General features: G+C 37.2%; 1 protein-coding gene across 1 annotated transcript in view; it reads right to left on the reverse strand.

The window, feature by feature from the left end:
* The window catches only part of KCNH5 (potassium voltage-gated channel subfamily H member 5), a 291,655-nt gene that overhangs the window by 43,806 nt on the left and 225,900 nt on the right, over positions 1-21,949 (reverse strand). The window contains exon 10 of the mRNA XM_090272071.1: positions 9,950-10,146. Coding sequence (XP_090128197.1) covers positions 9,950-10,146 — 197 coding nt within the window. The remainder of the gene's footprint in view (positions 1-9,949; positions 10,147-21,949) is intronic.

Below are 21,949 nucleotides of genomic sequence, written 5' to 3' on the forward strand. Positions count from 1 at the left end.
GTGAGAGTTTTCACTCTGCAATTTCCATTGTGATTGTTAGTTTCTGAAGGGATGGTACCTCTGCTGCACTTCTACCAATTACATCACTCTCGAGAGAATAAAACTGGAAAGTGAACAAACCCCATTTAAATCTAATGCCAACTTCTGAAACTGTTGGGTGAATCAGGTGTAACCTAATTCAAAAAGAAGAGGCAGAAAATGAATGACTTTCTCTGGGTGAAATTATTGTATCCTTTCTGGGTCATCTAAGTGTCTGGCTCTTTAGTAGAATGACTTGATTTGATTCCTTTGGGAAAAATATCTCTTGATTGGAATGTCAAAATCTATGAAATGCACCTCCTCGATGAGGGGAAAAATGGACATTCCAGGAAGTCAGATACAATTTTGCTCCTAATAGTCAACCGTAACCACAGAGCAGTCTCTATTTTCTCATTTGCAAAAGGTACATAACGTTTTAAACTGCCTTCCATTCTATATAGATTAATATATGTTGTTACAATATTTATTTTACTTTTTTGGCAATAGTCTGAAGTCACTGAATTCACAGTAGTATTGAATTCACTGTAGACATCTTGAAACCACTTTTTTGACTAACCAAGTGCTTCTCAAAATATGTCATGGCTATAAACTGTTACAAAACTACTCTCAGAAGCAACACAAAAGCCTTTTGAGTACATGTCTGCTGAGCTGAAGATTTTCTCAGGTACCGCAGAAGACAGAAAAACCTGAGTCAGTGGGTTCAGCTCAAAAAAGAGAAGAAAGAACTCCCAAAAGTGACAAACTATATGATCAAATTTAGATGTTATGCTGGGTATTGGGGAGGAAGGACCACTCCAAAAGCACTGCCTAAAAATATACTAAAATTCAAATCCATAAACAGATCTAGTTCAATATTGTATATATTACATATTGTTTCAACCACAGATAATATCCACTGACTTCTTTTTCCAGAAAAGAGATGTAGTTAGGTGGTAGAGGGATTGAGCAAAAAGGACTCATAGACATGGACAACGGTGTAGTGATTGCCAGGGGGGTGGGGCGGGGGGAAATAAATGGTAATGGAAAAAAACACAGTAAAAATGCCAAAATAAAAAAAAAAGAGACATAAGAAGGTAAGTTAGTATATTAAAATAATGCATGCATTCCAAATTCAAATCAACACCAAAAGGCATTAAGGAAGAAAATAATACATATATTTTAGTCTTGATATAAATCCTTGCTTTTTCATTCAAAAAGAGTATTTCCTTTAAATAAAGATGGTGTGATAAAGCACCATGCCTTCAGTAGTCTCTCATATTAATTGTTGAGAATTAAGAAGTGGTAGACACACTGGAAATGAATAGTCTGGCATCAGCTATGAGACTGATAGAAGGGCACTGTTATAGAGCACGATTTAGCTCTGATTCAAAACACATGCTGAAGCATTTCACTGGGAAGTGGATTGTTGGATACATTGAAGATTCCTGAGAAAAATAACTTATAAAATATCTACCTCTTATATTATGTTAGAGAAATACTCTTCTGTTTACTAAATGTTTATTCATTTCCTTCTTGTTTACAACTAAAATACATATTTTCTTGCAATCAGAATAAACTCTAGTTTGAATAAAGGCACTGTCAAACAAGAGGCAATATAATTTGAGTATGTTGGTAAATTATAGAGTCCAGTCCCCACTCTGAAACTTGGGAAACTCTGTCCTTAAATAACTTTTGGAGGCATTATTAAAGAGTGAGAGTTCTGTGAACCTAAGTCGTGGTAACTAAATGTGGAAAAATTGCTATCCCTTCTGGAAGCAGACCAACAGACAGCCCTAAATAGAAGCAGCTTAAGGGCTCAAAAGACTACACAATTAGGTCTCTGCTTCATCTAAATGCACACAACAAACTCCTGGAACTGCTGAAAGTCAGCTTCTCCCTACCACCATCAGTGGAATGAGAGCCAGCTCAGAGCTGGGAAACAGAGTTTGGAACCTCAGAGCACCTATCAGCTGTGTGGTCACGAGCAACTCACCTCATCTCTCTTAGCTCACTCCCCATTACCTCATTTGAAGTTCAAATGAGATAAGGCCATGTTGTGTAAACTGCCAGGCAGTGAGCTACATCATTCTGGATGTAGCTCAGTGGGAGGGTTCAAAGTTCTATGTGAGCAGAACTACTGCAGCAAGGCCAGTAGTCTGACAGTGAATTTGCAATCCTGATGATCAGCTGAGGTTATGAGAGTTATAACTGCTCTCTGCTCAGATTCAAGTGTGGTAAATCCTATAAAATGAGATAAGGGTACTATTCCAGAAATCATGGCCCTTGGCATCAGGTGAGCTTAATTCACTCAACAGAGATGTCAGAACTGCTGCACTAATCTGAAAGCATAAAACAAGCTGTTACCTGTGGCAGAATCTGCATGTTAGAAACCACAGCTGGAAGTTAACTCTCACTGTGATTTAACATGAATTAGTAATGGTCATTTTCACTATCCTATTTCACAAAGTTCTTTGCCAAAGTTGTCACAGTTATCATTTATTTTTCTGGAGGACGGTGATTATTCTAGTCAGTGATGACAAAACCTGGGCTGGGCAGCATGTCTGTTCACATTTTATTCATTCACTGATTTAGTCACTCAATTATAGCAAGGACTATTCTGCTTATTGACAAGAACAAGATCATAGAAAATATCTACTTTACAGAGCTCTTTGTTCAGGTGAAAAAACAAAAATGTAAATAGGAACCCAGCACAATCAATGCTTTGAGAGAAGTAAACCTAGCTACTATGGAATACTTCAGTTTTATGGAAACCATATTATCATTTGTCCCAACTGTGTACAATGTTTTAAGTGATGCCTTTCTCGTGGGATTAAAAAAGTTATAGATTTCTGAAAGAGTGTGCTCCCATCTTTTGTCTAACTGATATGCCAAGTGTGGTTATCAGGGGGAAGAAAAGAAACTAGTGAAGTTGAAACTCCCATTATCACTTTCCTAAATAATTTCTTCAAAGATGCCACTACTGAAATACATGCTGTCTGCACCACATGAACACAAAACAAGTCCTCTAGGCCTGTTTGGTAGCTAATTCCAGCATGTTTTCCATCCTCAAAAGGTAATTGCTATACAGATGCTTCATTGCTCACAGAAAAAAAAAAAGACATTTTGTGCCACTGGATTTACCATGATAAAAATGCTTTCTGGAAACGAAAATAGTACTGAGTTCTAGCCTGTTCTAATGCAAGAGAGAGCCAAAGCCACTATTTTTTATTCCTGGAACATCAAAATACAAGATTGGTGTTATACTTATCTATAAACTTGCCAACTGGATTCAACGCTACCTGCTTAAGAACAGTGCCATTTATGGGACAGGACTCTGGTCTTATGGGATAAAAGGGATGCTGCAAGTACCTCTCTGTTCTGTTTTTCCAATATTCAATTTGTATAAATCATTATGGAGGAAATTCTTTTAAAGTTTAAATGAGAAACTTTTCTTAAATCACTGTAGGGGTATAAGAACATTTTGCTAGGATTGATCATTTTGCTTTGCCCAGAAGTTACAAAAATCAATACTAAAGCTGCTGCTGCTGCACATCCCCAGTAATGCAGACCCATTTCAGCAGTTTTGATTTTAAATTTAAAAACAAATGAACAACAAACACAGTTGCCATTGACTAAATATTTTTGTCCTCCCCCATGTATTGAAGCCTGAACCCCCAGTGTGGCTGTATTTGGAGATAGGGTCTTTAAGAAAGCAATTAAGGTTAAATGAAGTCCAAGGGGTAGGGTCTTGATCCAGTAAGATTAATGTCCTTAAAAGAAGAGACACCAAAGAGGTCATTCTCTTTCTCCGTGTGCATGCACAGAGGAAAGGCCATGTGAGCTAACAGTGAGAAGGAAACCACTTGCAACCCAAAAAGAGATTTCCCACCAGACATCAGCCCTGCCTGCACCTTGATTTTGGACTTTTACTTTCCAGACTGTGAGAAAATTTAACTACCCAATCTGTGTTATTTTGTTATGAAAGTCTGAGCAGACTAATACAAGGATTAAGTGAATATTGTTGAAGGAGCCCAGATTAGAAATATTCAGTAAAAAGGACTATAACCAGGAGCAAGATAGATCTCTGAGGCAACAATGGAAGCCTTTCTTTGAGACCACAACCAAAGGGCAAGTGTCAATTTGGCATCACTTTTGATCAATGTCCATTGGGTTCCATTCATGGCGATTGTAGATGTACTAGAAACATTTCCTCTGGAGCCACTTGGATACAAAATGTTGATTTCACCAGCAACAAATTTAGCAGAACCATGGAATGAAAAGATGTAATAATTCTCTGGCCATGCCCACAAAAGGAGTTATACTCACTAATATAGTAGACGTGGAAGGGGACCCCACTTTATTATACAATTTTAGCCTGTATTGACATTGTTCAATCTTCATTGTTTTGTTTTCTTTTCCTTTTCAAATCTCAGTTATCAATGTATATATTTGAGCTTTTGGTGAAATTTGCCATATCATAATCTTAGTTGTCATTTCTAATATAGATTTGTTCTCAATACCAGCTCATTCCATGCCTGTTTCCTGTTGTCAACCTGATTCCAGAATTTGCCAATTCTATGTACAGATACTTTTTTCTTTTCTTTTCTTCCTTCCTTCCTTCCTTTATTTCTTCCATTTTTTTAAATAAACAAATTTTAGTACTCATAATTGCCATATTTGGCAGTAAACTTGTCAGTATTTTTTCCATAGCTTTTAATGTGAAAGTGCTAACCTCTTCAAAATAACAAAATACAAAGATGAAAAGAATAACTGTTTTGTTTAATGTGAGAATTTTCTTTTTATATCTGTTTATATGAAGTGATTGCAGCAGCCAGTATAGTTCTTAAAAGTATTGACGAGAGAGCAAAGAGTATATCGGAACACAGTATTATCAGAAAAGCAAGACTTTACCACATTCAGCAACACTGCTTGAACAATACTGATATGTAAGTTGCGTGCTTTTACTAAAACAAGACCCTTCACAGTGCAAGTGACATACCTGCCGCGGCCACACCATATACACTGGCTCATGCTGAGCCTAGGAGTTTTTATCTGGACTCTGAACACTGTCTAGAGCTTATTTGTTGACTCCACTGTTAGTTTTATTCTGAATCACAGTGTGAAAAGCACTAAAATCAATCTATAAATTACATGCAAACTCACGCGATATACCTTCCTTCTTCCCTATTAAAAATGCACACAATCCAGTATTACATTTGACTCACAACCTTCTACCCAAGGCTTCTAATCTAGGCTACGTAGCAGAAATACAGCCAGCACAGGATTCAAAGGATGCGGATTCCAATCCCACCTCTGAAGCTAATTAGCTAAGTGAACTTAAGCAAATCATGTAATTCTCTGGGTCTCAGTTTTCTTATCTTTAAAGAAAATAAGTTGAACTGCACAACCTACAAGCTCCTTCCTTGGTCTAGAATATTTCTCTGTCTGAAATAAAATTCTAACTCCAGGGTTGTCATCACCTCCTGGAATCCCTATCTCCTGGGATGAAATAGAGTCATCTCCACTATGTCCCCTTGATGCCCTGAGGGGTGGTCTTCTCATTGCACTTATCTGGCTCTGTTATGATTATTCACCAGACTCTCTCACTAGATTGCAGGCTCCTGGAGAGCAGGCACTTGGCCTTTCGTCTCCATTATCCCACAGTTACATAGTAGGGGAATGATGGATGTGTACTGAATACATACTGAGCCGGCCAATACTTTGTGTGCCACACTTTATCAAAATGTCTCATCAGAAGAGGTACAGAAACTAACAAATAGAACTCCTCACTCATCCTAGTTCAACAGTCAATCTGGAGGAAAATATGTTCTTGCTATTTTGAAAGTGAAGGAAACATTTAGAATTAATTTAAAATCTCAGCCATACTTAATGTTTCTAGAAGTGTTAACAGAGCCTTTATTTTAGGTTTCAAGGAAATGGAATATTCTTGACAGCCTCATGGCCGCCAGTTTTAAAATACTTCATTCCTTTATACTCATAAAACATAATGTCGTAGGGTTATGGAAAAAAAGTTATAGTGAAGTTACTGAGATCTCTGTAGATTCCTGGACTTCAGAGAATCTACAGTAGATCTCTAATTAAATTGTATAAATGGTACTTTGGCGGTCTTAAACCAATGGATGATTGATTTGGATGATTTGCTCAGAGGATTCACAGAATTTAGCATATAATCGTGGCTTTGACTTACTATAGCATAAAGATGCAAAGCAAACCTAGCAAAGGGAAAAGGGGAGTGCGGGAGGTCCAGAGGGAGCTAAGCGCAAGTCTCAAAAGATCACCTCCACAATTTCTTCAGCAGCAAGTTGTGGCAACACCTGTAAAACGCTGCCAGCAGGGATGCTGTTTGGAGCTCTGTGCCCAGCATTTCTGTTGGAAGCTGGTCGCATAAGTATCCTCTGCCCAGCACACACCACAATTCCAGATTCCCAGAAGTAAAGTAAATGTCTAGCACAAACCACACTGTTTGAATAAATAATGTGGGCACAGTGAGCCACTCTTATCAGAGTTGTGGGAACCCTCTTAAAATTCAAGTCCCCAGATGCCAGCCAAGGCCCCAATTTATAAGCAGGTCCTTTAAAGTGCAGCAGGCATGCCTGATGTATTAACTCCTTTATACAACTGGTAAACCTCATTGTATAACAACTAGGCAGAGTGAGCAAAAATGCAAAATCTTCTTTAAAAGTCTGATTAGGATCCTTAAAATTTTAGATATCACTTGTGCTGGGTGTGCTGCTTGCCTTCTCAGACCCATACATAAGAGCTTGCTTTTAAGTTAATAAACACCATGTTGGCATTCTAGAAGAAGGCATCTTAACTGGGTTAAGCTGTGAAAATAAACTCCTGTTGTGTAAGCAGCCCCCCCCCCCCCCCCCCCAGTCTCTGGTCTTTTGTGACAGCAGCCCGAGCTGAGACAGTTGCTTTCACACTGCACAGCAAGGGGGAGTAGGTGAGACAGATTATATGGCCCTCAAATCCCAAAATACTGATCTTTGATGGAAGAAGTTGCAAAACCCCTGCTCTAGTTGTTGGAGAAATTACCAGTTTTAGTTCTAGAATTTTATATAGAGGACCTTAAGGATGTCTAATGAGAGCTATATTTGCATAACAGAAATCTTATTTTCCTTAATGGAAATGAGGGTAAGCAGCTAAAGCACTGTGACATTCCTGCCTGTGGCAGCCACCAAGAGCTGCACACTAGACAAACCTCTCAGTTGGCCACCTATCTGCTCATGAGGCCAGAGACACAATCAATGATGGCTGAAAACCAGGGTTCCAAATCTCACTAGGAGCACACCCTTAACTATGGTTATGATAGCTATGAGATATCAGTAATAACACTAAAGATATAGTTTTAACCATACAATTTACAACAAATGTTTGTTGCAAGAATGCTTACAATAATAGCAATAATAATAAAATAACTTTTTATTAATAGCTCATTTGGGAATGAAGCTAACAGTGACTGAATGAATTAGAAACTCTGTAAATTGCTGAGAGTATGTCTGTAGAATATTGATGTGGGGGAAAAAAATGTCAGCTACTCGGACAAGCTAACACAATTGGGTATAATCTAAAGAATATGGGTTTTAGGATCAGACAGAGATGGATTCAAATCCAGGCCCTGACTTGTGGTTTATCTGGCAACTAGCTTTCCCACTATCAGAACTTAACCTCTTCATCGATGAACTAAGAGATTATACAGGGGGTTGTTGTCTGTGGGTGGTTGATATTTAGTAAGATTAGTTATTATATATAAAATAGGTTGAAGTGCATGGCTATAAAATAGGTTCTCAAAATGGTAGCTATTCTCATGAATCACTGGAGTATATTGTCTCACAGTTTCCTTTTTATTTTTCTGAGAATAGTGACACTGACTGACAATACGCCTGTCCCTACATTTTGCCCAAGTCATCAAGATTGTCCATTGATTTTAGAAAAGCTGAAAACATTATTTAAACTGACACAGGTTATAACAGGCAACAGGTTATAAAGGGAAGAAGCCATTTGATGTAACTCACACACTGGCATCTGCAGGGACAGGCACATATTCCTGGGTCCCTTAAAATATTGCACACATTTTGTCACTAGCTTCTCTTCCTATTAGAGGTAGCCATGCTGGTAAGTGAGCTCAGCTCTTTATAACATATGTGTACATGTGTACATACACATGTGTGCTCACATGTGGGTGTGCGCGCTTGTTTGGGTGTATGAAAGAAAAGAAAGAAGCAATGGAGCTTTGTGATGAACTCATTTTAAAGGACCAAAATTTATTTTCTATCAGTGGGTTCTTAATTATGTCTTTGAGACCTTGCACTGCAAATATATCAGTTGGTGATTTGTTATAAATCCCTCTGGGACTGAGTTTACCTGTGTTTTGAAGAGACAATAACTGCTCTTATTTCATGGAAATATTATAAACATAAGATGAAATTCTGTGTAAACAACCTGCTTTGCTGAGGACAGTGATAAATAAGATAAAAGATCTGTACTGAGGACAGTAACAACACAGGGATTTTGGTAATCTTGAAAAGATCCCAAAACAGACAAAATTTAGATTGGAAATATATATATGAGCTTCCAGTACCTAACAGGCTGCCTCGTAGAAAAGAAATTCATCACTGGAGAAGACAGAGCATAAACCAAAGGAGACATAGTTTTGCTTAATACTAAAAGGGACTCAGAGTCCCTCGTGAGTAAGCAAGAAAGTTCCATATTTGGCTCATAGTTGGCATCCCTATTCCACATTCACCACTACTGTAACTTTCAATTACTTGTACAAATACACATTTTACAAATTTGTCTTCACATAACATTCACACTTGACTGGAGGCTCCTCAATGTAAGGACTCTGTATGTAGTCTGCGTGCTCTCAACAGCTCTCTACATTTTATCTTGCAGGCTGTGAATGCTCAATAACTATTGCTTAACAAAAATACAGACTGAAAATGCTTTTCAAATACAGAACAAATGTTGTGACACAGCCAGTACAAATACGATTCCTGCAGTCTTATCCTCTTTTAGACACAAGTAGAGAATTATATTGACTTGCTTATGTTCATTTCTCTGTTCCTACAGCTGAGATGTTAATTGGCCTCTTGGCTTGACTTTTTACCTCCGTGTTAACTACATGGAAGGTTCTGTTTAATGGGGTAACAGAAGGAAAGGCTTGTTATTTCAAAATACTTCACCATAGAAGACAGGAAATCATTTTACATGAAATTCCCTCTATGCAGTTATTCAAATGTGTATTTCATTCTTAGCAATAAAAAGGCCCTAGCCAATGTCCAATGACCTATAAGACGGAGTTCAGAGATTCCTTTGTGTGCAAATTAAATTTGTGTTCATCATCAATAAAAAGAAAAAGGCAATGAAGATTATATTTACTGTAGCAGGGCAAAGTAAAGAATTCCTATATGTATTTGTAGGATATTTCAGTGTGGCTAATTATTTTTTTGAGATAGTGTGCTTGAGAAAAATTATTGGAGAATAAGCTTTATGAATTGATTATTAAATGAGAAGGAGGTTTTAAAGTGAATCAGGACTATAAAATTGGCAACCAGTTTGATTACCCTAACCAGCTTAAAGAAATCCACATAATAAAGAGACATTAATATTAATTTTTTGACAGTACTATAAACCCCCAAGACTAACTAATTATATTATAGTACAGCTTGTTTGTTTTTCCTCAAGTCTGTTTTTCATTTTGCATCTTAAATTGTAATGGCTCAAGTGTTTATCCATGTACTCTGGGGCTTTTCCTCCTTTAAAAAGGTAAACAAAATATAAAGAAAGGGAAACATTATGTCACTCCACATTGCTAAAAAATGAAATAACTTTTCCAATCCTCCTAATAGAGTATGACATATTAACCCCCTGGATATATAGGGGAAAGTGAATACAGACAACATACCCGTTTCCTTAGATTGCAAGTAAGAGTGAGATTCCTGGAGAACGAGTTTGCAAAAGCCGTATAAAAGTCCAGGACTTTGAGCAAGGCTTCTCGCTTGATGATGTGGAGGTCACAGTATGTCAGTGCCCGGACATTGGCACACGCATGAGCTAGGGTGGTTTCCTTCCAGAAGATGTCCCCAAATACATCACCTTTTCCTGGAAAACAGCATAAGATACATATTCAAGTATTCACACTAGTTTTTAACCACTATTTTTACTCAGTTTCATATGTGGTATTGATCTTCTAGCATAATTTTGAACCTCAGTGTATAACCCCATCTGTACACATAAAACAATTTACAACACTTTCAAATAATATCATCTTGAATTTAGTTCTTGATGGAGATCTGGAGTGAATGAATAAATGAATCAGATGGAGAAGCCTAAAACCTCATTTTAACGAGTTTCATTATTTTCTGCCACCTTAACTTTTTCCATTCTGACCAGAAGAAGCAAAGGAAATGTCTTAGTTTCATCCTTCTTCTGCTCCTTCTGGTAGAGATGAAAATAAAATGCAATACACAACATCTACTGTTAAAGCCTTTATAAATATGGAACTGATTCAACATATATTAAACATACATTATTCCACAACTAAGCTTTGTGCTCCATGCAGACTAAAACCCACCATGACTTATTCTCCAAGGATGCTCTTCCCTCGCCACCAAGCCAAACCTTATACAAGCCCTCAGAGCACAGCCCGAGTGGTCCACAGCCACCAATACAGAACCTAAGGAGCTGAGCTAGGTGAAACACAGAGACCCAGAGTTGGTATGCCATAAACAGTCCCATAAAGGGTACATCTACTGCAGTCAAAGGTAGATATCTTCTTAAAACACTAGAAACCACAGAGAAGTCTACTTTTCACTGCAGAGCACATTCCCTTTGGTGACCTCAACTCAAAAGTTCATCATCTCAAATCAAGAGTATTTAGCTGCCCTTCGTGTTGAGGCCATTCCATAAGGCCCCTGGCATATGCAGGTGGGGAAATCTTCCTACAGACACTCTGCCAAAGACGTATTCTTTCTACATTCTAACCACAGAGATGAGCAAATATCTGTTCTCATCATGAAGATTAAAGTCAGAACTGATGGGAAAAAAAAGAAGAATAAAGACATAACACTTCAGGCCAGTCAAACCACGAGAGAGAAAAATAACATATAACTAGAGAAGTGTGTTTGTGTGTGTGTGTGTGTGCAAGAGAGAGAGAGAGAGACAAGGGGGGAAGAGAGAAGAGAAGAGAGGAGAGGAGAGGGAGAGGGAGAGGGAGAGGGAGAGGGAGAGGGAGAGGGAGAGGGAGAGGGAGAGGGAGAGGGAGAGGGAGAGGGAGAGGGAGAGAAAACAGAAGAGAAGAGGAAAGGGGAGGAGGAGGGGGAGAGGGAGAGGGAGGGGAGAATGGAGAAGAGAGAAAGGAGAAAGGTCGAGTGAGTTTCTTTGCCCACACAAGCAGTTTGGAAATCCTTAGAGAATCACAAGGCACTCAGATAGAAAAACAAAAAACAAACAAAAAAAAAACACTCATATTATTGAAGAGGTGATTAAAACCACCAAATAATAATATGGTCAGCATAAACTAACCATAATGGATATGTAATTAAACTAGAGTAATCTCATTTGTTTCTGGGCCCTCCAATATTCTTTTTCATTAGTGACAATGACAATCAACTACCTGTCTGATAGCTGTATATTTGTGCAAGAAAGGATAACTAGAGACCTGGGACCCAAATAAGGTGTTTAAGGCTACAGAGCATCATAATAACCCAAAGGAAACTTTAGCTATAGAAATTTAAAAGCTACGCTTGTACAGAAAAGTTTCAGAAATAACATTCTCTTTAAATTAGTGGCTCCAATTATACATATTTATTCTAATTACATTATTAAAAGTACCAATTTACTTATAAAATATTCACTGAAGTAATATTTATAATATCCAAAGAAGGTAGAACTAAGACAAGAATAAATGAATAAATAAATTATGTAATATTATACAGCCACTAAATAAATTGAAAAAAGTGATAGAGAAATGTTCGTGTTATGTAAAATAATAAAAACAGGATATTAAATCATGTACATAGTGATCTCATTTTATGTACCTGATCACACCTGTCAGAAACACACACATGTACACACAAAGCAAATGCATTAAAATGGTAGGTTCTCTCTCTGCTTTATGGGATAAGGAATAGATTTTATTAGTCTTATAATTTACACATATAATTTTTTAAACAGAAGATATCAAGAACTGTTATATTACCATAGTCGCTAGTACTATGGAAAATAACAGAGCTTCTAAATGGCTTCTTTGATCTACTTCTTGTTTCTTTTCCTCTATGGACACTGTTACTCCTTCTGTCTTGGATTTTTCTTTGAAGAGATAGAAAAAGAGTTACATTTCTTTCTGTTTCATTTTTATAACCAGTTCTCAAATTATCACTCACAATACAACTGCTGACCCATTTACAAGTGCTCATTAGTTTTCAGTTATTTGATTTTCATGTATAGTAGCTATAATAATAATCAATACCTTTAACTTAGTAATTCTACTTCTGGGAATCAATTAAAAGAATTAGAACCAACACATGTAATACCCACTGTAGACTGATATAAATACATAAATGACCAACACTATTTATCTATCTACCTACCATCAATTCATACAGAATTAAAACTAATTTTTGAAATAACATTCAAAAATGCTTATCTTCTAATTTAAATAAAAATATAAAGATCCAAAGAAGAATATGATTATGGTCACAGTTATCATGAAGTACATGAAAATGAAAGTGAAATTCCAAGACTAAATGATTGTCAATGAAATATCTACCTCTTATTTTCTTTTTTCTTTCGAAGTATATTTTATTGATTATGTTGTTACAGTAGTTTCAATATTTTTCCTCTTTGCTCCCCTTTGCCCAGAATCCCCCTTCCTTCCAGCGATCCCACCCCTCCTTAGTTCATGTCCATGGGTCATACATATAAGTTCTTTGGCTGCACCCTTTTCTATATTATTCTTAATATCCCCCTCTCTATTTTGTACCAACCGATTATGCTTCTTAGTCCCTGCACCATATCCCCATTTCTCCCCCTCCACCCATTCAGCTGATAACCCTGCAAATGATCCCCATACCTATAATTCTGGTTTTATTCTGGTTTGCTTAGTTGGATTTTATTTTTATTTTTTAGATTCAGTTGTTGATAGTTGTGAGTTTGTTGTCATTTTAGTGTTCATAATTTTGATCTTCTTTTTCTTAAGTAAGTCACTTTGACATTTCATATAATAATGGCTTGGTGATGATGAACTCTTTTAGCTTCACCTAGTCTGGGAAGCACTTCATCTGACCTTCCATTCCAAATGATAGCTTTGCTGGATAGAGTAATCTTGGTTGTAGGTTGCTTTCATCACATTGATTACTGCTTGCCAGTCCCTTCCTGCCTGCAAAGTGTCCTCTGAGAAATCAGCTGATAGTCCTATAGACACCCCACTGTAGGCAACTCTCTGCCTCTCTCTTGCTGCCCCCAGGACTCTGTCTTTATCTTTCACCTTTGGCATCTCAATCATGATGCGTCCTGGTGTGGTCCCCTCTGGGTCCAGCTCGCCCGGGACCCTCCATGCTTCCTGGACCTGTATGTACATCTCCTTTGCAAAATTTGGGAAGTTTTCCTCATTTTTTGAATTCTTGCTTCCTCATTCTGCACTGGTTGTTTATTTTTTCTTGCTTATGTTCCAAATCATTGATTTGAACCCCAGTTTCCTTCCCTTCACCATTGGTTTTGTGTGGATTTTCCTTCATTTCACTTAGCATAACCTTCACTTCTTCTCTTATGCATTTGCCATACTCAAGCATATCTGTCAAGCTAGTGAGCATCTTTATCACCAGTGTTTTGAATTCTGCACCTGTTAGGTTATCTATCTCCTCATCTGTTAGGTTGGCTATCTCCTCATCACTTAGTTCTCCCACTGGAACCTTGATCCGTTCCCCCTTTTGAGCCATACTTCTCTGTCTCCTCATTCTGACAGGTTCCTGTGTTTGTTTGCTTCCATGTCCCAGGTAGAGCTGTCGCTCCTGTTACGTTGTAAGGGGCAGAGCCTTAAATATTCATCAGTACAGGGCAACTTGTTTCACCATACTGTGGTGCTGTATGTTGGGGAGGGGTCTGAGAGGGAACGACACCACCTGTCCAGCACTTGCCCCTTCTCCAGACACCTCTCCAACTTCTGCACCAGACTGGCACTCCTCTAGCTGCTGCCATGGCCGTCGTTCCCAGAGTGGGTGGGTCTGCAGATGTTCTAGGACCATGGGGGCCCTTTAAACAAGCAGACTCTGCTGAGATTTGCAGTTTTTGCCTCCACTCCAACCCCCACTTGTCTGCACAGTCAGAAACAATGAGGCTTGATTTTCCGGGTGCTGCGACCGAGTTGCCAGGTCCTTTGAGGAGCTAGGAACACACCCCAGGTGTCCCTTCTGACTTTTTAAAATGTGTAACTGCACTTTATGCCGCCCTGCCGCTGCCGCTACTGCTGCCACCACCACATCGTGTCCTCTCTGCCCCTCCTACCTGTCTGGATGAGTATTTCTTCTTTATATCTTTGTTTGCTGGACTTCCATGCAGTTTGATTTTCTGGAACTTCTGGTTGTTTCTAGTTTTGAGGTAGCTGTATTCCTTCTTAGTTATGGAGGGAGACACAGCATGTCTGTCTACGCCTCTATCTTGGCCAGAAGTACCTCTCATTTTCTTAAAGAAAAATAATCTTGATAGAACCAAAGTATATTACTTTTTTTGTTCTTCTATATAGTACATTACATATTATTATTAATATGTCAATTGATAGTAAATTGTGTTAAAAATCAAAAGGGACAAAAGACTAACAGAGAATGTATTTAAATAATTACAGTAACTGGCTTCAAATAATGTCTTTATTATTTTTCTTCTTTCTACTTTGTTTTCCAAATTTTTCTCAAATGAATCTGCCTAATTTGAAAATAGCACACTATTTTCACAGATGTCTTTCTTATACTTTTAAATAAAACTAAATTAATAAAATAGGAACATAAATCTATGTATATCAAATAAATATTCACCTGATGATAAGTGCATCATCAATAGCTAAAATATACTCAATATATAAATAAATTTTCCATTGCCATTTTTAGTTATGGAAGTATTCAAATGTCTGTTACATATTTTAATTTAGTTAACTGATGAAACTAAAAGTCTTACCATATTTTTATCAAAAAATTTAAATTTAAGTTATTTATATTTTTAGTATTTTGGAGAAATAAAAATCCTATGATGCCAAAAGAAAATAATTATATTACAGTTTAATATAATGTAAACTCATGAGGGCAAGGAATTTTCTCTGTTTTGACTACTGCCATTAACCTCAATGCATAGAACAGTTCAAGAGCTCAACAAATATTTACTGAAAAAAACTACACATGAGAAAAGGAGAAAAGGGAAGACAAAATGGAACAAATTAAGAAATGAAAGATTAGAATTAGAATTGAGTCTCTAAAGCTAACAGTGTAGCTTAGATTAGGTTATTGAGTTACCTGAATCATCATCTCTTCCTTTGACTCTAAACGGAACAGGATAAGAAAAAACTAAAGCTTAGGGTTTCTCTACATCTATAATTCTGTATTAAGTGAACTCAGAATCATCAAATTATATTTTCAAGATAATAATTTGTCAGTGTCTCATTGTCAAAAGGAAAAAAAAGAACTTCAAATCTAGGACCTCATTTCCAAATTCCATTACAAGGTTGAAAAATAACATAAAAGTTAACTGACTCGACCAAAGTAAAACTTATCTCCTCAATTTATTCTCCCCCCCCAAAAAAAAACGTTAACAGAAAAGCACAGCAAAATTAACCAATGTGGATAATTCTGCTCCCAACATCAGAACTGCAATTACATAATAAGCAGCACTAACTGTTTTAGAACATAGAATTTCCATTAGATTACACAGTATATCAACTGGATATTAGTCAACCATTTCAAAATGCATTTATCCAGTTTTCTGTATCACCTAATAGTCACTCGATTCACAACAAACTCTTATGGCCCTTCTGGGAACATGGTTGTCATGTAAATCAAGTAATTAATTTATCAGCCACAGTAGACCTGGCTAATTTCCTTCTTCAAGGAATATTATGCACTTTTACATGGAATGATCTGCAGAAGAAACAGGTTGTAGAGATACCAGATTATGCATGGAATATCCAATAGAGAAGTACACTTCTCTTCATCACAAAGATTTTGTACACTTCCAGGGCTGGGAACTCCTGTTCATACTGATGAGAGTAGAATATCTGATGCTAGTTTTTAGGTCAACTCCCACTGGGTGCAAGTAGCTTTAGCTATAAACATTATAGAGCTTGAGAAAATTAGACTTCCCTCAAAGCCCTAAAATTAGTAGAAAAGCTCACACTCAACAGGAAAGTTGTTGTTTGGTCTATTTATATTTTCTCAGTTCTCTGCATTAAGTCATATGAATTATTTCACTCTAAACCACAGAAAACAGTATTATAAAATAGAAGCAAATGTGAAAGTTTCATAGGGTAGATAATGAAAATTTTAAAGACAAAAAAGACAGCATTACACTATAATTAAAGGAGTACTACAGATCATGGCATGCTTGGGGATTATGGTTTCCTGAGGTGCTGGTTTTATAGCCAGGGTGTTTGTAAAAATGTGAAGCACATTATTTGGTGAGTTAATGACATGGATAAAATAAATGCATACAAATTTCCTCAGTTATTCACCAGTGAGCACAGCTATCTAATATAGCCACACAAAAAAATCCCTAAAATGTTAGCATTTGAAGTTTACTTAGGTGGTTTCCTGGGAGTGTATGTGGGGGCATAGTGATGGTTATATTTGATTATTCTTCTCTATAATGGACTTAATCTATTTTATTTATCACACAGCCCTTCACTATAACTGATTATTGCAGTAGGCTCATAAACTTTATTATGAATACATATGCATAAAATATATTCATTTATAAATGAACAATACTATGAATTTTTTAATTACATGATTTTAAGAGCTTTGAGCATTTACAAACAGCAAGTGTCATAAAGTAATATTTTCAAGGAAAAGAACAGAAATAACAAGATGACATGTATTAAAATTAAAGAATTGTATGGGTATATTAGAGTAGAATCTTTTAAAGCATTTAGAATGAATGCCTGCCAGTCTTCAGCGATCAACGTGCAAAGTCATTCTGTTGAAAAACTATATTGGATACAAACTTGTAGACACTTCTAGGTAAGTAAATAATTCTTATTTAGTAAACATAATCACTGATGTAGCTTACATATTTTTATTTACACACACAAAAAAGTGATCCAACTAGCTCTTATTAGGTAGTTGTAAAAGAATACAGAGCATCCTCATGTTGGTAAGAAATGATGGTACCCACCTTTAAGAAGGTAGATTATATGGTAAGACACAGGCTGATAATTCTGAGTTTGACACTATTGATGTTAAGAACACACTGGTTATACACAGAAACCCAAACATGTGCTCAAATCAAGAAAGTTATAGTATGTTATTTTTTTTTTAAATTTTAAAGACTACATTGAAAAAGTTACGTATCGAAATTCTTGTTTCCCTTTCCCGAGAAAGCATTTGCAGTTGACACCTATAATAATCATACTATAACTAAGTTGTATAACTTTCATATATAGGAGAAAGGAAGGCTGTCCTATTCACTCCTTTTAATTAATGCATCCAGTGTCCTAATGCTAACATTACGCTGAAACATGTGCACACACACACAGATGCACACTGTTCTGGACTTGAGGGGAATCAGGAAAGACCACACAAAGAAGGGGAGGTTTGAGTTTAATCTAGCTGAGGAACTCTAAAGTGTATCATTTGAACCATGGATAAATGATGTTATAATCACAACTTGGAAAGTTTAAAACAAGACAAGTATGCATTTTTTAAATCAAATACTAGTTTGTCCTTTATAAAAATGTCTGAATTAACTAAGTTCATCTTCATAATAAATAGAGCAGGTAGCTGGTTCATAGTTCAGTATCTCAAGACACAGAAATGTGGATTCAAAGAAAAATTCTGGGGCTTGTGAAAAATTCTTTAAGTATTTAAAGTGTGAGACTTTTGGTCAAGATGGAGGCCTAGGCTGACATGCTCCATCTCCCTCCACTACTAAGAAGGAATACAACTACTGAAAAACCAGAAATAACCAGAAGTTCCAGAAAATAAAGCTACATGGAAGTCCAGCGTATGAAGTTATAAAGAACTAGTGCTCATCCAGACAGGTAGGAGGGGCGAAGCCAGGGCACAGAGGTCAAGCAGTGACGGTAGTGGCAGCTGCGGCAATGGTGGCGGGATAGCAGTAAGCACAGACACCTGTATTTAATGGGAGGTGAGAAGCACCTGGGGAGCACCTTCGGCTGTAGACCGAATCCATCAGCTCACGATTCCAATGCTGGGGAAGGAAGACCCCCATTGCCTCGGACTATGAGGGTCAGATGGAGTGGGGATGGAGGAGGAGGCTCCCAGTCTCTCAGAAGCGAGTGAAAAGCAAGAATCCGTCTTGGACCCCCACCCCCACACAAAACGCTATGGTGTGGTGAGAAGGGTAGCACAGTAGTGACGAGTGCACGGGGCTCTGCCCCCTATAGCATAGGACGTGTGGCAGCTCTGCCCAGGAAGCAAAGGTAAACATAAAACTGTCAGGATGGCAAAGATCATGCTAGAGATCCTAATGATGCTGCTGAGTAGACAGCAAATATCTAATCTAATGGCTCAGCAGATAGAAAACCTTTCTGAGGCACAGTACAGAGCTTTGGTTATACAAATGCTTACAGACCTAACAGCAGATCTTAAGACGGAGAAGGAATGAAGGCTAGTCCTACTGAAATGAATGAAAACACATACAAAACTAGTGGTGAGGGAAAGAAAACCAGGGATCAAATCAACAAATCGGAACATAGGGAAGGAACAAATAGTCAACCAGTGCAGAAAGAGGAAACGAAAAGTGAGGAAAATGAGGAGAGGCTCAGAAACCTGTGGGACAGCTATAAGCGGGCCACCATCCAAATCATAGGGTTGCCAGAAGGTGAAGAAGAACTAGAAATCGAAAAATTGTGTGAAAAAATAATGAAGAAGAACTTCCCTAACTTGGGGAACAAAATAGACTTACAGGTCCAGGAAGCACAGAGAGTTCCAAAAAAACTGGACCCAGGGAGAACCACACCAAGACACATTATAATCAAAATGTCAAAAATTAAGGATAAAGAGAGAATCTTAAAAGCAGCAAGAGAGAAGAAGGGAATCACATACAAAGTGGTCCCAATAAGACTCTCAGCTGATTTTTCAAAAGAAACTCTGCAGGCAAGAAGGGACTGGCAAGAAATACTCAAAGTAATGAAAAGAAAAACCTACAACCATGATTACTCTATCCAGCAAAGCTGTCATTCAGAACAGAAGGGCAGAGAAAGTACTTCCAGGAAAAAGTAAAACTGAAGGAGTTCATCAGATGCAAACTACTGTTATGAAATGTTAAAGGGACTTGTTTAGGAGAAAGAGAATCAAAACTATGAAAATTAAAATGAAAACTGTATCACAACAACCAATAGCAGAAGCTAGGGAATTGAAACAAAGACAAACTAGAAGGCAATGAGAGTGGGAAAAGAATTATAGATATGGGGAATATTATGGGGGGACATCAGCAGGGAGGAGGAAGGGTAAAAGGGAGTGAGATGGTACGGGAATTAAGAAGCATAGTAGGAGGGATGGAGTAGACAGGTAGATGTTGAGAAGAATTATATACACAACAAAAGGTCATGGGGACAGGAGCAAGTGAATGTAGAGTCCATCTACTTTGCAGCCATCCTGAAATTTAATATTTGTCTATTTCTTACTTGCTTCATTCACTTAGCATAATACCCATTAAGGGGGGAGGAACAACTGGAGGGAGGGGAGTCACTGAGTGGAAGGGAACAAAGGGAAAAGAAATTGGAACAACTGTAACAGCATAATCAATAAAGCATATTTAAACAGAAAAATAAAAAATAAGTGTGATGCACTTGATATCTAATAGCAAGAAATCTTAAGTGCAGAATAAAAGTCACACTTTCACAGGTTCTCAAAATAGCAAAATACTATTCATTAACATCTCAGACTTTTTCTTTTTGGAATAAAAATAAGAAGCAGACTTTTAACTGTGAGAACCATAATTTATAAGTTTTCCTTGGTAATGCACAAATATTTATAAGACATTGATTGATTCTAATTAAAATGGAATCTTAACCTAGGTACTAGAAATTGCATTTTTTACACTATGAAGTTTATTTCATTCTGTCTTTCTCTTCCTTACTATGCCCCTTCCCCCCAACTCTATAACAACAACTAACCCCTCCATCTAAAAAATGTATATAAACAAGCATAGTTCTCCTGGGAAACTAAAGTTACAATTAAAATACTTAGATACAGATTGCCTTAGATTTTGACTCCAATCATATGATTCTAATAATCAATAAACAAAGCAAAGACAAACTGTGAATGCAACAAAACAAATATCTTAGAAGTGGGTCTACTGTTAGTAGGAAAATTCCAGTTCTTTAGTCTCTGAAAAGTAGAATAGATTTTGAGTCACTTAGAAGTAACCTGGCTATTTTGGCGATACCAACAAATCTGTTCACATTAGGTAATTATAGGGTAGGAACTAAAAAACAAGAAGATATTAAAAATATGAAATATTATGTATGCATCATGAACTTAATTTTGACTTCTTTGTGTTTCATAAAAAATGGGAAGGTCAAAAAAAGTGGAGGTGGAGGAACTGAAAGAACTTCAAGTTGAAAAAAGACATGAACTGCAATTATCTTCATATGCCCTATTTAGAAAACCATCTTGAAACCATCTTTCAGTGTTAAAAAAAGATGTTTGTTGACTACATTTTTAATCTTTCCATTAATTAGTTATGCTTCAGAACTTATTCATTAAACACCTTAGGGTTTGACACACCAAAGAATTATGTACCTCCCAAGAGACTGTTTAGAGGCAAGGATCCAAAAGAATGAAACTGCACCTGTTTTTTTTAATTCAAAGATCTTAATTAAATTTAAAATTATCTCCCTTGTATACCTTTCAACTGGCAAATGAATCAGTATTAAGAGAGAGCAAGGCCTGCTTATTTCACCTATCAGATCAATGTAGACAAATTTTCATTCTTCCAAGTGTACTCAGATCTGAGGGTTACTGGTTCTGTTTGACCCTCACAAGGCAAAAAAAATCATTAGACAAGATGAAAAAGGAGATGTTTCAATGTTCAAAGCCACAATTCACAATGAAGATATAATAGTTATAATATCTGTGCACAAAAAAAACACCACAACAAGCACTATAAAGCACAAAACAGGAGGTTTAAAAAGACGTAGATAAAGTAAATGAATAATAATATACTTTAACATGCCACTCTCTGTTCAAGGATCAATCAAGAAGAGAAAAAAATTAGAAACATATAGGAAACAAGATGGCAGAAGAGTAAGTGGAAGTTACACTAACCTCCTCCCAGAACTAGTCTGGATTTACAACTTAATTTTGGAGAAATCTTCTGGAATAACCAACCGAACACTAGCTGGAGAGGTCTTATAACCACGGAGAGACAGAAAAGGCTGCTACATCACAACATGACCGGTAGGGAGTGTGGAGATGAGGAAGGACTGGCTGGGCTCACACAGGTGGCAGCTGAAGGAATTGAGAAACAGCTCAGCAGCCGGGGGCTCCCCCTGAGAAGAGCAGGGTCTAAACCCCTAGCTGAGCTTCCCAGCCTACAGCAACATAGTGGAAAGTAAAATAGTATCCAGCTGAAAAAGCAAAAAGCCACAAGGTTTCTTGCTAGCTGGAGAGAAACAGCTGGAGAAAAAGAGCTCTTAAGCAGATCACATATGAAAATATTTGGGCCCCACTTACCCTGGGCT

Source organism: Furipterus horrens, unplaced genomic scaffold (genome assembly GCF_987537825.1).
Source record: "Furipterus horrens unplaced genomic scaffold, mFurHor1.1.pri manual_scaffold_3, whole genome shotgun sequence".
Lineage (NCBI taxonomy): Eukaryota > Metazoa > Chordata > Mammalia > Chiroptera > Furipteridae > Furipterus > Furipterus horrens.